The sequence below is a fragment of the Ambystoma mexicanum genome, chromosome 1q (genome assembly GCF_040938575.1).
Source record: "Ambystoma mexicanum isolate Mex_15411 chromosome 1q, UKY_AmexF1_1, whole genome shotgun sequence".
In the NCBI taxonomy this organism is placed as follows: domain Eukaryota; kingdom Metazoa; phylum Chordata; class Amphibia; order Caudata; family Ambystomatidae; genus Ambystoma; species Ambystoma mexicanum.
In genome coordinates this window covers 1,392,233,912-1,392,253,693 of record NC_090922.1, presented here as the reverse complement: position 1 = coordinate 1,392,253,693, position 19,782 = coordinate 1,392,233,912, and the positions used below count along the sequence as shown (strand labels likewise).

Below are 19,782 nucleotides of genomic sequence, written 5' to 3'. Positions count from 1 at the left end.
TCCTCAGACCCCGTGTCTCCATGCAGGCCTCCCCTTCAAGCAGGCCGCCCCCCTAATACCACGACATACATACGTCATTCATTCACAAACACACCCCAGTTTCTAATACTTTAAAAACCACTCGATATGTCTCATGAGAACATCTTTGTGCTTTGCAAGTCAACTCCTGAACGTGCTACCTGGGAACCACTGAGATCTATGCTAATCTGCTCGTCGCCGTGCTATCCGTGAACTTCTGTGACCGCTTCGAGCATACCCATCAGTGCGCTACCTGTGGCCATCCACCTATTCTCCCGCAACATACTGCTCTGCTTGCTGAATCCAACTGTTTGTTGGTCAAGGTAAGGCCATGTATCCTGGTCATATTTCGCAGATTTTTAAATTTCTTTCTATTTGCGAGTAGAGTACCCAATAGTGCTATGTTCATTGGTCTCATTGCTATTGACTTGAAGTTCCATTGCTATGCTATCAATAGATCTATTTATTTTCATCTGTGTCAATTGTCATCGAATTGCATCCTTCGGGGGTCCAGTCTATGATGTAAGCATGTTTCCCTCTCGTGCAATACAGAACATCCAAGGGATGAGTCACATGTTCAGTTTTTAGTCACATCATTTATACATTTCTGCAACTTATGCAAATACTAAGCCGCACATAATGAACTGGTATAGTTCCTGCGACCAAAACAAACCTTGCATTGATCATTGTATGATTCATTTACTTTTGTATCAAATCTTTATTCTTGAAGATTGTATAATAATGTCGATATTTACTTTTCAGATTTATCAACAATATCTGCATGTTCGATTAGCGGTTGCCCTTCGAAGACCCATGCGAAATCTGAAGGCACTACAAAGCATGTATTCCCGAAAACTGTTGATCGAATAAGAGAATGGGTCAGACATTGTGGATATCCACTGGATGAGCTGGAAAGTAGAGTCCAACAAGTCTTACAGGTCAAGAGGGGTGATCGATACTGCATCTGCAGCCAGCACTTTTCCTTGGACATGTACACAACATCTTGGGTAACAAAGAAGAATAAACGGCGAACGTCACGGAAATTGCTCGAAAACGCTATTCCCACTCTATTCGTCCACATTCCGCCACCGGTGAGTCAAGTGTCCGGATTTAGCTTTAGGCCTTGCGGTAGTGTGTAGGTATCCGAATGGATTAATTGATATTGTAGGTGTTCTATCCCTTGTAATAATTTTGATATTGATATGATTGTATAGTTTTTTGAATAATGACATTTACCAATATATTCTTTTTCGATTTCATAACCCACAAACGCAATGTGTATATATGGGAACAGGGAACTGTGCTGTATTGAGCATTTTACAAGTATTCTGTCGCCTTACATGACTATTTTTAATATTGGCATTTCATTATCAATCATTAATTTACCTTTACAACTTCTTGACTATCCCTTGAATCTGAAGCAAGAACATTCTACATCCTTGACGTGGTCGCAGTTATCAACCACTTCAAGCGCGTATCGGGTAATTTTACTAGGCTAATCCGCTACAGACCTGTTTTATGCATGTCAAGTAATATTTTTATTTTATCGTGTAATCATTTTACGGAATGTTTGGTTAGTGCTTTTCAATTGATATACACCTTAGTTATCGTCCACTGGTGTTTGTTTTCGGTTATAATTAGTGTTATCCATACTAATGCAAGTACTGTCTTTCAGGGAGATGCTGAAGCGTCCGCCACATCTACAACATTTCTAGATGTTCTTCAACAGCAGGAGGTATGGATACTGACAGCTCCATCGAGCGTCATCATCAGAGCTGGAATTCTTGTTGTTTGATTGTTCTACACAATGTTTCATTCGTGGTTAGCCGTTGATATGTACCTGTGCTGTCGACCCCAGGTGTGTGTTATGTTTTCACTATTGTAATCCTCACTAATGCAAGTACTATGTTTCAGGCAGTTGATGGAGCGTCAACCCCTGCACTTGATGCAGAGCCTGACATTCAAGTAATTCCAGGGGAAGTGGAAGCGGGACCATGAGTATACGAATCGGCGCAACAGCTTTCGGAAGTGCGCACTACATTTGCAACATCCATAGATATTCTTCAGCAGCACGAGGTATGGATAATGATAGCTCCATCATGCGTGATCATATAACGTGATTCCATTTGCTATACTTTCTTCCCTATTAACGCAAGTGCTGTGTTTCAGGGAGACGACGAAGCTTCCACTACAATCACAACATCCAATTTAGATGATGCAGATGTAAAGGAATCATTGAAATAAGTCGATGAAATGTGATCATATTTGGATTTTCCTTGATTCTTTTGGACAATGCATCATTTGTGGTTATCTCTTTATATGTACCTGTGCCGTCGACCCCAAGTGTGTGTTGTGTTTCCAATATTGAAAAGCATACTAATGCAAGTACTGTGTTTCAGGGAGATGCGGATGCCTCCTCTCCAATACAACCATTCATGGCAGTCCATGCCGAGCCAGAGGTATGGATACTGACAGTTCCATCGAAATAGATCATCACTGGTCGAATACTTGTCCTTTGATTGTTGCACACAATGTTTAAATCGTGTTTGGCTATTGAGATGTACCTGTGTGTTCGTCCTCACGTGTGTTTTATGCTAACAATATTTTGATACATAGTAATGAAAGTACTATGTTTCAGGGAGACAATGGAGCCTCATTCCGTGATGTCTATGCGGATACAGAAAATATAGTCGTTGCAGCGCAAGAGGAAGGGAGGACATGCGGAAACAAATCGGAGCTACAGCGTGCAGATGTTGAAGGTCGAGTCAAAAAAGTTGCAAAGAAAAAAAAAACAAAAAAAGGTTACAAACAGTTCATAACTTTAAAAAAATGTTTGTGCTGGCGACTATTTTATGTTTATTTCCAGTCAATTCTACTACACTCCATCTTGTGTTTAAACTGAACATCCCTTTTCCAATCTCTCCTCCAGTTACCCGTGGGTGTCAGAACTATACACACACAGACAGTGAAGCGAATGAGAGATGTGGCTTGCCAGACCGTGTACACTATGGAAGAACTATTAATTGAGGCGAGGCGTGTTCAGGCTCGAGATGCTCATGTCCAATGGCCAGAACATGAATTAACTGTTTGGAGACTACAGCAAAGTTGCATTGAACCATAGCTACAGTGCGACCGCACCACCACAAGAAGATGTTATTGAATGTATTGAAGATAGCTCTGAAGTAGTTGCAGATCAATTTACACAATCTACACCCGCCAAAAATTTGCCACCAAAAAACCTGTCGACATTGTTGTGTTCTCCCATCAATGTTGAAGTAATAGATGTCGAAATGACAGAGAATGAACCAGCCGCAGCATCCATAGACGTATCAGAACTTGATATCAGCGATATTACTTTCCAATGTGTTGAAATCTCCACAACGTCACAGGCCGAAACAACGTTGACGCAGGGTGACAGTCTAATGAAAGAGAGCAAATACATTTAATTCGACAGTTGTTCGATGGAAATTATAAGTATGCTGAAATGTGTGCATTCCATTAGAGGGAAAGTATGTGGGAAGCCATTGATTAATGTGACTCGTCAAATAAAAGGCAGTAACGTCAAAATGAATGCCGCCTGTAGATTAAATCATAGGTTCTCATGGTCTGCACAACCGATGCTGGGGAAACTGCCAGCAGGTAATCTACTGTGTGCGGCTGCATCACTTTTTAGTGGCTCCAGTTTTAGAAAGTTAGAGGCTTTCTTTCAGTTTGTGGGACTCCATTTCATTTCTAAAGCGCTGTACTACATTTACCAACGTGATTATCTGTTCCCGGCCATTAGTGATGCTTGGAAAATTGAACAATTGTCTCTAACAAGCACATTCGAAGGCAAACGATTCAGGCTAGCCGGCGATGGACAGTGCGACAGCCCTGGATTTTCTGCCAAGTACTGCACCTACCACCTTCAGGACATGGATAGTAAGAAAATTGTGAGTTCCGTGGTCATGCAGGTAACACAATGTACATCGTCAGTGGCCATGGAGAAACTAGGATTTATAAAATCAGTGGAATATCTACAATCAAGGGGAATGCACATCGACCTCATAGCCACGGATAGACACGTTTCAATTGCCAAGACAATGAGAGAGCAGTTCCCACATATTAAACATCAATTTGACGTATGGCATCTTGCTAACTCAATCAATAAGAAAATCTCGGCTGCAGGGAAAAAAAAAAGGTTTTGAAAGTATTTTGCAGTGGTCACATTCTATCACCAACCATCTTTGGTGGAGCTCAAAAACTTGTGAGGGGTCAGCGGAAATACTATTTGAAAAATGGCGGTCACTGACGCACCACTGTACCAACGTTCACCGCTGGAAAGCAAATGAACATTTCCACCAATGTGAACATGGCCCTTTGTCCCCAGAGGAGGCACGGAAGAAGAAGTGGTGGATTCCATCTTCACTGACACACAAAGCCATTGAGAAGATTGTTTTCGACGAAACTCTATCAAGAGATTTGAGAGGACTGACAGAATTCTGTCACACAGGAGATTTGGAGGTGTTCCACAATATGTGCCTAAAGTACAGGCCAAAGCGCTTGCATTTTAGCTTTCGGGGCATGAAACATTGCACTCTACTAGTGGTCTTGGCCCATAACAGCAATGTCGGACGTGAACAATCTAGGACTAGGGGTAAAGTGAGGATGCCTCGCTACACTAAGGTGTTTTCAAAGCAAAGTAAGCAATGGGTGATCAAACCAGTCCATGATGAAATGCAGTTCGACTTTGTGAAAGGCCTTATTGTTGCTGTGTTAGAGAAGCACAGATATGGAATTTTGGACGTTTCTGTGCAGAGCAGTGATCCATTGCCACCAAACATTGCGACTGTGCCATGCCCACCCGAAGCACAGCAGATTGTGAAGTAGATCCCGGTTTAAATAATTGCAATACAATTGTATTTTTGTAAATAAATGTTATTGTACAGTGTACCTGTAAACCTAACCCCTACCTTCACCATCATGGGTGGCGAACAAGCTGGGTGTCATCTTTGAATTCTCTCTATTCACCTCACATATGTGTATGTATATATTTTTCTCATGTCTCATCTCATGTAAATGTAAATGCTGCGCACTGTTAACGGAGGGGAGGCTTGCGTATTGCAAATAATAAAACAAACAAACAAACAAACAATAAATCTCACTTTTAACTCAACTCCTGTGGTACTTTATACTTTCCCTGACCTTTCGCAAAAAATTCAATGTCTTAATTTGGGCTGCAAAGCTCGCAGACAACGGGGACAAAATTGGGGCACTTAGAACGCGCCAGCCAAGCGGGCCGTGGCATTTGGGAGAGAAGCCAGTTCGCATTTGCACATTGAGGCGCACTACATAGACGGATTCTAAACTCCAAGTTCTCACAGATGCCTATACTACGTGATGTTGCAAATAAAGAATGCGAAGGACAGCGCCCAGATGAGGCCCACAAGTCGCACTGGAAGTATAAGGGTCTATTGTTTTTTGACCTTGAGACAGGGACTATGCCGAAAGAACTACATTTGAAGGGAGTGCGCAATAACGTAAGAGACGATAAGGCAGAAAATTCAGAAACTAGACCGAGTTTCATTTTAGTTCAGTATACGAAAAATCGTTATCAAGAGCACGGTCCATTTTACAGACTGTATTACGAAGAAACACAATGGAAATTTCAAATATAATGTAAGTAAATCTTTTCACGCTTTTATACCGGAATGAAGATTTAATGAATGGATGCATGAATAAATGAATGAATGAAGAGCTAGGAAAAGCAAGTAAGACGTGTTCGTAGTGGGCACATGGGCATGCAGGTCCACTGGTCGCACCGATCTCGGTCCTTGGCCCAGCCACTTTTCCCTGCACTGCCTACCTGCACTACGTGACTGTCTCTGTATCCTTCTGCCCCTTCTCCCGGCATTTACCTTGCACTTCCCACCAGCAGGCCCTATTTTTTTATTTTTTATTCAACTAACCATGTACAGCCCTTCCCCATGCGCGATCAGAAAGACACCTGGCCTAGTAGGATCGTTGTCTGTCTGCCCTTGTTCCCCACCTGCCTCGTCACGCCTAGAAACACTTGAGTATAGGCGCGTTACAAATGCCATATCATCTATCATATCATTCCTCACGCATGTAGACTAACTGTCGTTTATCATTGTGTGTTTGCCTCGATTTATCTCGTTACTTTTCGCATTGATTTTAGAGATGAACATACTCCATTGAACTATCCTTGCAAGCAAATAGTTTCTGATCGGCCGTAATAAATAAAATGAGTAATATTAATGAAGTTCGGCTAGCGAGACTAATTATAATTTTTTTGTTTTCATAACAGGTATTTGATCCCATTCTGCCACTGCCATCTGTTTGAGACACCGGCGGATGGATTCTTCAGCAGACACCTGCAGCTTTGTGTCAACAACTGGAGCACAATCTCCATATTATGGGACGATCGCCAAGGGCCCACATGCCCTTACGCTGTACTAGTGGCTAGAAGCAACATATCAACCTTTAGGCTGGACTAGTGCCTAGTTGATGGAACAGCCTTGTGGTTCACCATGCTTCCAAAGTGATTCTTTTTACGAAAGTGAACACCCTGTGTACCATAAAGGAACAGCGCGTGACTCCAGATGAAACGGAACAGTTATTGCAGATACTGATAAAAGAAAATAAATGACTTTCTGAGTTCATATGGCAATTGCTGAATATTCTCTAAACATTGAATGTCAAATAAATGTACTTTACCAAATGTACCGTGTTGCTGTTCCATTTTAAAGTACAGTTTCATATTCCGAACTGTGGCGCGCTGTGTTGTGAGTTGATCTGTGTTGGTTTCCGGGTTCTGTGTGGAGTCGCGCAGAAGACGACTGGGCGCGTTTGCCTACGCAGCACAGTAACGTCACGGAGAGAGGCGGGGAATATGAATGTTTTGATAATGTCAGGCTCAGGGGCGGGGGAATTGATTTAGTGCCGCAAAAGCAGGTCAGCCAGGGCGATGGGGGAAAAGATAGGATTATCAGAAAATGGCGACTCCCTGGTGCTTGTTTTCGCGTGCGTTTAATGGATGAAAACTCGGGTAAGGTCCATAGGAAAGTTTTCTAAAATCAAGCCACTTAGGCTGAAAAAAACATGGCCGACCCGTAGGGACAATAAAAATTTTTACTAGACCATGCCTTTAAGAAACTGTTTAAGTGGCACGTACCAACTAGATGCCTAAGACCATCAAACAAAGGCCTCCTACAAACCATCTCAAGAAAAAAGATAAATGGCCTTGGCAAATCTTTCCCGACCAGAAGCATCCAAAAATGGAATGAACTACCTTTGTCCCTGAAGCTTGAAACCAACTACACCCAATTCAGAAAGAATCTAAAAACACTGTTATTCAAATAAACCTTTGAATTAAGACAACCCTTAGCACCCGTGAAATGACCTCTATATGTATCTAGACTCTGTCCCGTTAGTCTGCATCTATATGTCCCGTCTCTTTGTAATGCACTCCGATGCCTGTGGGCTTTAGCGCTATATAAATAAATAAATAAATAACAACTCGCAAACTGTACCCAAATTAGCCTATATTAGCACATGAAACTCCAAATGAAAAACATGAAACCTCAAATGAGACTTTGGTGATGTCTAAGTCTGCACCTCCACACCTGCATTTTACAAGGATTGCACAATATCTCCCTAGTTATCTCAACAATGATCGACTTTTCATTGCTATAAACCTTTTATGACTCCCTTGTTTTGTGAACTTGTATTTCTATCATGATATGCAATATTGATATACAGGAATTGGGTGCCCTATTCATAGCCTTGGATCCAAGCCACCTCCTCCTCAGCCTTCTCCTTATCCACTCATCTTTTGTAAATAAAAATGCATTTGAAAACTTTTGCAGGGAATTTTCTGGAATTAGTTGGGACTCAGAGCATGGATTTGAACCTTGATGAAACCTGAATCGGTACATCGACCAACACTAGAGTGTTCTGCCCAACAGAGTACTCCAGGTTCCCTCCTGGCACTTAAGGGCGGCACTGCTTCCTACACTATGACCCTGCCCTTGCCACAGAATGGAACACTTTGCCTTGACATTTCTTGGTTTGCTGTCTGATCCTGTGAAGTTACATCATCAATTCTGTGTCAACTTATTTTATCACATGATGTAATTGCAGACCTGTTTACTACAAAGCTGTGGCTCTGCAAAGTCAACAGCTATTGGCCAGCTGCATTCCCTTGCACCCCTTAGCTCGATGTGCCAGTTTTCACACCCGCCTGCTCTCTCTATCCTCCTTACCCTCATGTGCTGTGGAACTACTTCTGAGAGTTGCAAAAAAGTAATAATTTAAATACATTGAAAAAGTATCTCAGCATGATCTCATTCCTGGTTTACAAGAATGTCCTCTTCCTGTCTGTCTGCTTGTCCCCATGCAGTTCTTGCCCCCCTTTCTTTTCTAATGAAAGCTTCTACTGCATTTTCTGACTTCCACTTTGGGCCCACATCTTTGCGAGTGCCTGCACCCACCTATTGGCACTGTGCACCTCGTATTTACTGTCCGGGACCGCTCGAAGATGGCAGCCTGATTTTAGCCCCGGAGTGCTTCTGCTGAACTAAATGCGTGGTGCCTGTGATAGGTCAAGCCCAGCATATCAGGGCCAGTCAGTGTCGCCGGCAGGTGAAGCCGGCCACCTTCCAAAGGCCCTACTCCTAAGGCTCCTGTCCATTCCTGTCAGTGCCTGGCCGTGCTCCGGGCCCAGCTTCCTGGCATCATCACTGAATATGCTTTTAAATGCATATGCACACTCAAAGCCCTACATGACTGCTTCTTCCCAACCCGTGCCATCAAGTGAGCCCAGGGGCTGCCTCATCCCCAAAGAACCTCTTCTCTGCCTTCCATGTCTTCAATTCTGAAAATGCCCCTGCTCTGCTGTGACTGTTTTCTGCATTCACACTGTGACTCACTCCACCATCTATTGATTGCAGTGCTGCCCTTACTGTGCCCTTCATATCATGCTGTATGCTTGAAATTTGTATTTAGCTATGCCCCCTTGCTGCTTAGAAAGTGCCTGTTTGTTTGAAAGTTGTATTTAGCTGCGGTTGCTTCAAAGCAATGCGCTTACTCATCTGAAACCCCCACCCCTTTTGTTGTACCCTCTGTCCTCTACACTGTGTGTTCCCCCACTGTGTTTGTCCCACCCCCACTCTTGTTGTGTTTCATGCATCAGCCTGGTAAGTGTCCTCCTCACCATTGTAGCTAGCTATGTCACTATCTTCTATCTTCTCCAACTGCTTCTCTATTTCCTATCCCTCTCCTATCACTAAATCTGGCCGGAAGAAACTTAAGAAGGACATACTGGGTTCCAACCCAGGCCTCCTTATTGCAGACAGTTATGTCACGGCTTCCACCAGAGAGAGACTCACAGACATCCTCTGTCATTCCCTCACTCGACCTGTGGACACGCTACATGGTCACCTTTCTCTTATCGCCTCTTCACCCATTAATGGTGGCACCCGCAGGGAGGTCCTCCTCGACCTCTTTGCCATTTCCAGGGTCATCATCAATGTCTATCTGAATGGAACCGTCATGGTTCAGGGTCCTCAACCCAACCTTCTTCTCTTTGACATGCTCCTACCTCGCCTCACAAACCTTACCTCTCCCCCTGAACACGCACCCTTGCCTGCTGTGCCTTACTCATCATCTGCACAGGCTCCCTTGCATGCTGTGCCTTCTTCCTCCTTTGCAAAGGCTCCCTTGCATATGGTGCCTTCTTCCTCCTCTGCACTGGCTCCCTTGACTACTGTGCCTTTCTCCTCCTCTCCTTCTCTGCACAGGCTCCCTTGCCTACTGTGTCTTCCTTCTCATCTGCACAGGCTCCCTTGGCAACTGTGCCCTCTTCCTCCCCTGCACAGGCTACCTTGTCTGCTGTTCCTTCCTCCTCTCTGCACAGGCACCCTGGCCTTGCCTTACGGCCCCGGCTCCCTCGTCAGCCTTGGCCCCTCCGCCATCCTCTATTATTCCTCTGGCTCTCATGCTACCCTTAGGGGATTGGGGGGAGATCACTTTCCCCTGCCTCCCCCCCCCCTGCATGCGGAAGACCTTCAAAGTTGGAAAACTGCTCCATATTGCCATGCTAAACTCTCGCTCTGCTGTCAAACACTTGTCCGACATCTGCAACCTCCTTGAACGCATGGATCTTGATGTGCTCGCCATCATGGAGACATGGTTCAAGGACAGCTCTGTCTCAAGCTTTGACACACTCCTCCCTGAATTATACAAGATCCTCTCTGAACCCAGGCCCCAAGGGTTCAGGAGGGGGAGTGGCATTGATCTTCCCAGAATGGATACCTATGTCCATCATCCCCACTCAGGCCTACTCCCCTTTCGAATGTCTAGTCTGCAGGCTCTCACTCTCTCCTAAATCTTCCCTCCTTATGGCCACCTTCTATCGGCCACCAGGACAAATGGAAAGTAATGTTTTTGTGGACAGTTGTTCACCGTACATGATCATCACTAAGGGAACCTGGCAAAGGTTGATTTGTGAAGGCCTTAGGTGTGCGTTCAGAAACCCAGACATAAAGAATCCAGGAGTTTATGCTGGATCAAAGATTCAAATAAAAGGATGGTTCACCTGTATTGTGCAATTCAAAGACCGTCAAGCCCAAGTAAAAGTGTATGTAGCAGCGAAAGGAGTGAATATAATTGGATGGAGAGACCAGGCGGCACTGAGGATCAGATTAGACCCGTGTGAAGAAGAACCCATACTACTAGTTAAAAGCAACAGTGAACAGAGTAAAAAAGGAGTTAAAGTTCCGGGAGATGTATTCCAAACAAAATTAGGATTGCTTAAAAATGTTATGCACAGGATAAAGTTGAAAAGTGACGCAATACCAGTAACTCACAAGAAAGCCAAGCCTATACCTATTGCTTTAATTGATAAAGTAGAACAAGAACTACAAAGACTTGAAGGTGAAGACACCATAGAAAGAATTGAATCATCCCAATGGATTATCCCTATTGTTTAAGCTTTGAAGAAAAACAGCAAATTAAGAATATGCGTGGGGATGTAAATAAAAATGTTATTTTGAACACTTACCCACTTCCTATAATTTTCGAAATGTTAAACTGCATTTAAGGTGCGGACATTTACTACATTAGACCTGTGGAATGCCTACCATCAAATTGCTTTAACGGAGGATTGCAGAGGCATTACAGCATTCATCACACCTTTTTGGGTTATATCACTATATACGTATGCCTTTTGGTTTGGTGTCGGCAGCAGCTGTTTTTCAGAGGACTATGGCACACACAAGGGACTGAAAGGAACTTTAGTATATTAAGATGGTATTATTGTTTTTGGGAGAGGTGCTGAACAAAATTATTGCAGACTGAATGATGTACTTGAAAGGTTGAGTGCTAAGGGGTTGACTGTTGAAAAACAAAAGTTCAAGTTTAAAGTTAAGGAAGTGGAATACTTGGGACACGTGGTGAATGGGAAGAGATAGAAGCAATGAAGGCGATTAGAGAGTCTCCTGATTCGATTAACAAGGATGAGGTGAGATCGTTCTTGGGATTATGTGAATATTATAGTAGATTTGTGCTAAATTGTGCTAGTGTCACCGAACCATTGAGAAGGTTGATGAAAAAGGATGTGAAGTTCATGTGGGATGAACGATGTAAGAATGCACATCATTTTATCAGGAAAAGTATCAGTGAGACAGCAGAATTAGGGGGTTTTGTCTTTGTCAGGCAAACCAAGCTTACAGTTGATGCTAGTGGATCTGGGCTGGGAGCTGTACTGTCACAAACCTCAGAATTAGGACAAGAGAAAATCATTAGTCATGCATCATGAGCGATCACTGATACAGAATGTAGATATTCTGTTATAGAATGGGAAATGCTAGCCTGTGTGTGGGTGATTGGATATTTTAGAAAATACTTGTGGGGAAGCAAGTTTATGGTACAAACCAATCATAAACCCTTGATAGAAGTTCTATCAGTTAAAGGTTTGTGCAAGGCATCTCCAAGATTAGCCAGACTCAGGTCCTCATCACGAGTTGGGTGGTAACGCCGGCGCTGTTAGCGCCGGCGTTAATAGCCCGACCGTCAAACCCCCTGGCGCTAATAGCGTGGGATCACGGGTTTGGCGGAACAGGTATTGCCCATTCCCCACTGGGCCCATCTGAGAATTCCCCATTCCCCATTGGGCTCAATGTGTAATTTTCACGCTCTTGCCGCCGGTGGATTTCCCGCCGGGGGTAATAGCGCAAAATTTCAGCGGATTTCCCCCTCAAAGCTGGGGGGAAATCTGCCAAACCCATGATTTGGCGGATCCTTAAAAGCAGCGGTAATAGCGCTACCGCCGCATTTAACGGTTACCGCCAAACTCTTGATGAGGCCCCTAGTCTTAAATTACAAGATTACAATTTCATTGTAAGATGTTGTCGCAGATTTTTTGTCAAGGTTACTCTTAATGGATTCCAGTAGGGAGGTAAATGAGGAAACAGAGGTAGTGGCAACTGTATTTGAAGTAGAAAAAGCTGAAAAGGTGGGCACTACCTGTATTTCAAAAGTTCATTTGCTAAATTTCTTTATCTTCATAAAATAAATCCTTGAACTTTCTCAGGAGCAGACCCTGAAAAACGCCCAGAGACACCTCGGTTGATAATAACCCAATATGCAAAAAGTAGAGTGTGACACATCCTGCTAACCGGTCGCTCTCATGCTCATGCCTCATATAGACCTAGCTATCTGTTTGCCATATTTCAGGCAATAACCAAAGGAATTATGTAGTAACTTGAAATTCAAGATACAAATACTTTTAAGTACATCCAAAAAAGATACAGTACTTGGATTGGATCCTATCTATATTATTTATCCTATTGATTATGATATGATAGTTTATTTATATAGCGCCTATACACAATGTGTTTCAAAGCGCCTCAAGGCAAGGGAGGGAACAAGGGAAAATACAACCACATTCTTACAGGCCATGAACAGTAAGGATGTGAAATTAACTATCGTACTCGGCCTGACGACATTTCAGATAGTGCAAGAGCTAAGACATAGATAAGGAAGGGAGGGGGAGTGTGGGAAGGAAATGGAAACAGACAGGCGACTACCGTACTAGGCCTGACGACATTTCTGGTAGAGCCGGAGAAAAACAAAAGGTGAGGGAGAGGGGTGCATAAAGGAAGGGGAGGAACAAAACAAGCAACTATCATACTAGGCCTGACGACATTTCAGATAGTGCTGGAGGGATGCTGGGGAGAAAAAAAACAGTAATGGGAGGATGGAGGAAACAGGCGAAGTTGCTATCATATTAGGTCCAGGGACAATTCTGATAGAGTAAGTGCATAGAAGAAAGTAAGGGGGGAGATAGGAAAAGGGAGAAGGGAAAGGAGGAGAGAAAAGAGAGTAAGCAGTCAAAAAGAGTGGAGAAGCAAGAGTGGAGAGCGAATACAATTGTAGAAGTCAGTAGTAACACATAATGTTGCAAGCCAGGATACAAGATGAAGATGGGAACAGCATGATTCAGGGCCACCATGAGTACAAGATTCAAAGGAAGTCCAGCATGAGAGTTGAGGCATGAGCATGAGAGCGACCGCTTAGAAGGATGTGTCACACTCTACTTTTGCATATTAACTGTATTTGAAGTGACATCTGGAGAAGAATGGATGGAGGAACTGAGGAAAGATCAGGTTCTATCTAAAGTCATTGACTACACCAGGTCTGGATGGCCTGAAAAAAGGAAGTTAGATGAAGAGTGTTCAAAGTATTGGGAAATGAGAGACGAGTATTCTATAGATGAAGATTTGTTGCTAAGGGGAGACAGATTGAGTCCTCCTTTAGCACTACAGTTGGAATTACTTGGAAAGGCACATCAGGGGCATCCCGGCTTTCGGGAACCAAAATAAATGTTACAACTATATACTGGTGGCTAGGAGTAGATTTAGCAGTTGAGAGATTTGTGAGAGATTGTTGGCCGTGCCAGAACAGTGATAAAAGTTACAAGAGTTTTAAAAATATGCTCATCAAAATACCTAATGTGGAGTGTCTGTGGGAAAAGTTGGGAATTGATATAGTAGGACCGTACGGAGATTGCATGCAAGGGAAGAAATGTGTGATAGTATTAGTGGATTACTTTTCCAAGTGGATGTAGGTAAAACCAGTGAATAAAATTGATTCTGCTGAAATAATTAAATTCCTTTTACATATTTTCAGAAGGGAAGGTTTTCCCAAGTCCAAAGTAAGTGACAGTGGGGTAAAGTTTAAAAGCAAAGAAATTATGGATTTTGTTAGGCATTTAGGAATTGAACGGAGATTTTCATCTTTGTACCATCCCCAAACCAATGGGATGGTCATGAGCTGCAATAGAGTTATAGTAGAAATCATTGAATTAACCATCAGAAAACAATATGTCTGTTGAAGAAGCTCTTAGAGATAGAGTTTGGAGTAGCAGGATTTTGATCAGAAGAGAATCAGGCAAATCTCCTTTTGAGTTAATGAGGGGAGGTTTCATAACACTTTATTAAACCCTGGTTGGGTTAACTATAGAGAGTTTAGGCAATCTAACAAGAAGGATGCTGAATGGTTCCAAGGAAATAGATTAAAGATTGTCCCAGGTGATTTAGTAACAATAAAGAAAGGGCGCGTGGTGAGAAAGGGAGAATCCAAATATTCTGACCCAGTAAGGGTCACGGAAGTGTTTGATGTGCGGCCAGAATTCAGGATGGTACTGTTTGGAATATGGACCGAGTCAGTATGTGGAGATGGGCAGGTCGTGACACTAAAGTGGAGTGGTAGGAAAAAGGAGAAAGGCGATTGATCCATTTGATGATGTTCATTTTGGATATAGACAACCAAGAGATGTTAAGGAGAGGGGATGTGGGTGATCTGGTGGATATGGTAGGTGATATTCTGAACAGAGAAGGAGAAACACAAATGTTAGGAGAGACACACCAAGAGAGAATGAAATTGATGAAAGTACACTTGTGTTCCATGATGATTCTTGTCTACAAAGGGAAAGAGCCAATAGACCTCCGGTGTGGTCAAAAGACTATGTAATGAACTAATTTTTATTGATCTGTAGGTCAATGTTTAGTTTTTAGTAGTTTTCTTGAAGTAGTTTTTTTGCTGTATATATGTTTAGTTCCATTCGATTTTCTTTTACTGTATTCTGTTTCACATTTTATTGTTACATTGTGTTGTTGAAGGGGGGATGGTGCTGTATACTTTAGAATGCTTTGTTGTTAGATCATGGAATGCGTGCTCGTGGTCTTTTAGACCCGTTCCATGCTCTATGATGTATTGCTCTGCATCCGCGTGTGGGGAATGTTTAGGTTTGAATGTACGAAGGCTGAGTGGTGGGGAAGGGTTGGAGAGAAGTTGGTGGGACGTGAGTGATGCGGATGCAGGCAGGGCGCTGGGTCATTTCTGAAAATAAACGTACCTGTGCCATCAAGGAGTCCTCTTTCCCACACTAAGCCTAATTAATGTATTTTAAACACTGAATTGAATGAAAAGGTGAAATTAAAATGTTTTGTAGTAGATTGAATACCGAACTGAATGAAGAATTGAAGTTAAATATATTGAATACTGAATACCCTAAAAACCTTATGGGCAAAGCAAATCTGGAAGGACAAATACAGTGCCCATGTGAAAATAAACTATGCAAAAGGGCATAAGTGTGAAAGAGTGGCACAGAAGATGGGATATGAATAAAACCCCACAATGATGAACTTTTATGTGTGAATTCAATGAGGCAAGGCCACAGACTGGCAAGAGGTGTGTTAGACATGATGGCAGAATCAAGAGGTTGAGAAGAAGAAGCCAAAGAAATGTGCACTTGCACATACCGCCAAGAGGCCAACACACTGGAATGAAGTGAAAGTGATTTGGTCCACAGGGGCGGGAGCTGAAGAACCTAACTGACCCCAGAACCTAGGGATCCTGGTTGCGCAACCTGTGATGGGTGGACTGTGTAGTCTGACAACTATGCCTAGACCAGTGAGCCCTGAATGAGGAGAAATCAAAGACTTTGTAACACAAGCCAAGAAGAAGCATTGAGGAACTGCTTGTGTTGTCTTGAGGATGAAGCCTGAGACCCCTTTGCTTTTTTAACTGTTTTGCCTAGAGATTAGGGAAGGGAACCCTGAGGACTATCTGGAACTGTGTTACCTTGCACGTGAGAAAGGTGATCTTGAGACTTTTTATGGAACTTTTGTGCACTTGGTGAAGGGGAGCTGAAAGAAAGCTGTGAGCTGGAAGAAGCTCAGACTTTGAGTTAAACACTGTTTATTTTTTTAGTAACATCTCTGCACATTGTTTAGATTTAGTTGTGAGGGCACGAATAGGTTTTGGACACAGACAGACTTCTAAATTGAACTGTTTGACTCAGAATTTCCTTAGTTTTGTTCAGGTATGGAAATCCCACCTTAGTATTGGGCAAATTAGGCCTTCACCCATCCTGACATATAAGTTAATAAACATCTTTTGTTTGAACTTTAAGTCTGTTGTCTGTGTCTTGCTTCATGATGCCTTCACCACTGTCATATTTAACTTATATTATGTCAAATAATTTGGTTCCTATACGTCCCAAGAAAAGTGAGCAACACGCATGACAAACTAAGCTATCCATAACAAAGGTGAAAGTGATAGTGCAGGTGAGGAGCAATGAAAGATTTTGCTATGAAAATGGCTTCACAGTAATTTTGTTTACTGTATGTCAGGGGTCTTCAACTCCAATTATCCCTTGCTTTTGACTATGCTGGCGGGGGCTGTTAGGAATTGAAGTCCAACACATCTGGAGCGCCAATTGATTTATAGTCTGATTTGTATTGTGAGCTAAAACACAAAAATTCAAAACCTCACTCTGACCTTGAGGAACTGCTAATGAACTGCATGTTATTTTACTTCCAGGAATGATCTTTCAATGATGAACTACACCACAATGTGCGTTAAAGAAAGCCTTCGTCTCTATCCACCTGTCCCTTTAGTGAGCCGGGAACTCACCTCTCCAATTAAGTTCTGTGATGGGCGCTCATTACCAAAAGGTTAGATGTCTTTCTGCCCATTCATTCTTTTTGCCTGTTCATTGTTAACTTAAGAAAAAAGTACACACATTTCACATGCAGGTGGCCTTTGTTCTTATGTTGCTAAGGTGGGCTTTTGTGCCATTACAACTCCTCATGTCACAGTCGAATGCATATAAAATTGAATTTATTTCTTATGCGTATTTGGTTTCCACCTCACTTTTCCTGTTATATTGTTGGATCATATGGTGATGTTTTCACCTTGGAGCCTAAACTCCTGCTATGGTATGGTGAAAGGAGAATGGCATTTGTAGAGGGAGGTTTTCAGCTATATGTACATATAGTGCTTTGAACAAGTTCCCATTCTCTATGCGAACATGCTGAGCAGTCAGTGGTGCTCCATGTCTCAGCAGGAAAAGGGCATCATCCGCAATTGGTCCTTTTCTACCGTAATTCAGATTTTGCAAGTACAAGCTACAAAAGGCAGCGAGGCAGGGGTTTACCGTGTCTCACCTCACTCCCTTGTCACATTAAATTGGTTTGTTTCAAGTTAATAGGCTTCAGAAGGCCAGCAAGCAGATTTGTTTATCCCAGTTGAGCAAGTAATACATATTCTGTACGAATGGTATTGTGTAATCGTAAAAAGGCAGCCTCCTACTAATTACACATTTTATCAGGATAGTTTTTTTGTTTTTGGAAAAGAACCAGTGCTGTGAACATCAAAGTGTTGTATCTGACAGCACATTCTACTACACCATCTCCCCAGGTTTGGCCTCAATTCATGCTCATACTATATGGAAGAGGTTTTGTGACATCACCAATGAACCTGCACAGAGCATTCAAAGAATATTACAACAGTCACCCCCACTTTTGAGGGCAGGCAGTGGCAGTAACAGTAACAGCCGAAGCCTAAGGTTAGCCAAAGCAAAGACAACCATGTTTATATTCTTATTTTCTTTTTTGTTCTTTTTAAGAGAAGCAGGGTTTGTACTACTTGCGCATACCTACTTCTCTTAAAAATAAAAAACACAAACAAATATGTCAGACTAAGATAGAGCCACGGTGCATTGTCCCTTTACTACTTCCATGCCTGACAGGGTGGGTAAAGATGGCCACATTGGGCCACAACCGAGACTTACAGGTACGTGGGGGGAGAGAATGGTGGATGAGGAACTCAATAAGGGCGTGGAGAGACTACAGTTGGGAGTGGGACAAGGAAAGGGATTGGGGCACCACCTGACAGAAAACATGACAGACGCAAGGGAAAGACTAGAAGGCCGAGATTGCTGGCGGATACTGGCGGATTCCTCCTTTGTTCGCGGCCTACTGATTGGCCACTCCCTATCCTCCTGGAGCTAACAGAGTAAGAGAAATATTTTAAGGTGTTAAAGACTCTTTATGGCCCATCTGGGAAATGAACACACTCATTCCAATTTGTAGACTCCTCCTTTCACAAGACAAATTAAAAGTGCCCACTGCTGTAAAGGAAATCAATGCAAACAAAAAGTGTCCGCAAGGTAGATCAAGATATCTTTTTGTTGTTGTAATTAGATAGCATAGCTATCACAGACCAGCTCGTGTGGTTACCCTATTTTACATAAAATGTGCTCTGTAGTCAACCCTTCCTACTTCTACCCTTGAGTTTGTTTACCCAAGTGCTCGTACAGATCCGACTAGATATTTTATGCATGAGGACTGACTATAGGTTTACGAATGTAAAACTGACGCAGATCTGGGAAGGTCTTTAATATTGTATAACCCGATTAATACCGGAGATCTAACGTTTTCTTGCTTCCAAGACAAATACGCTGCCCTGCAAGGTCTACATGCCAATTGCCGCCTTTATAATCCCCTGTGTCGGAAATGTCTCCCATGCACCAGTCCAGTTATCTATGTACTAGTACACACTTTTAATATTTTCCATATTTGAAAATATTATTGCAAAGAATGTAGATTTTAAAAGTTATTCTTTTGGGGGACAAGGCTGTTACACTACAGGCTAAAGCAGGGGACTGCAACCTGCGATTCTTCAAAGGTTTTGGACTACGAATCCATGATCCCTCACCATTGAATATTCTGAGCTAAGGTGATGGAAGTTTAGTCCAACACATCTGAAGAGTTCAAGTTTGGAGCATAAATGGGTTGGTGGTTTTTGCAAGCATTGTCGACCTTCCTAAGAAATGAGTAGGCTTCTTTACATTGGCATATTTAAATGTTTTTTCCAACAGGTTCTGTGATTTCTGTCAGCATTTCTGCCATTCACCGAGACCCCAAAATATGGGAAGATCCTGAGGTAAAGTATTGCATTCTTCTCTTTTCTAAGTATCCTGAGGTAAAGTATTGCATGCTTCTCTTTTCTAAGTGGTTGGGTCTGGAGCCTGTGAACGCGAGAGATGAATGAGCTCTACCCATCATGCAGTGAGAAGATATTTGGCCCAGAGCAAGGGTCTGCAACCATTTGACTCACCAGATGGTTTGGAATACAACACACACCAGCATTATGACATTCTCTGACGAAGGATCATGGGAGCGGTAGTCCAAAAGATCTGGAGGGCCACAGGCCCTTGTCCAATAGTCTAATCCTGATTGCTTCTCCTACAGAGAACCCCTGATCAATATCGATCTTACTCGCAATATCTGAATGTCAAAAACCCACATCACTGTCTTCTCTAAAGGAACAATGCCCTCCACTTTTCTTATAATTGAATATGTTCATTACATGGTTTCTAATAAAGCACATCCTGGTGAGTAGGCGATGTAATAA

The 19,782-nt window shown here is 42.7% G+C and overlaps 1 protein-coding gene across 1 annotated transcript in view; it reads left to right on the top strand.

Annotated features, from left to right (window-relative positions):
• LOC138548050 (cytochrome P450 4B1-like) overlaps positions 1 to 19,782 on the top strand; it is a 384,495-nt gene that overhangs the window by 253,230 nt on the left and 111,483 nt on the right. Inside the window, exons 9-10 of the mRNA XM_069642252.1 lie at positions 16,906 to 17,039; positions 19,247 to 19,311. Of these exons, the coding sequence (XP_069498353.1) occupies positions 16,906 to 17,039; positions 19,247 to 19,311 (199 nt within the window). The remainder of the gene's footprint in view (positions 1 to 16,905; positions 17,040 to 19,246; positions 19,312 to 19,782) is intronic.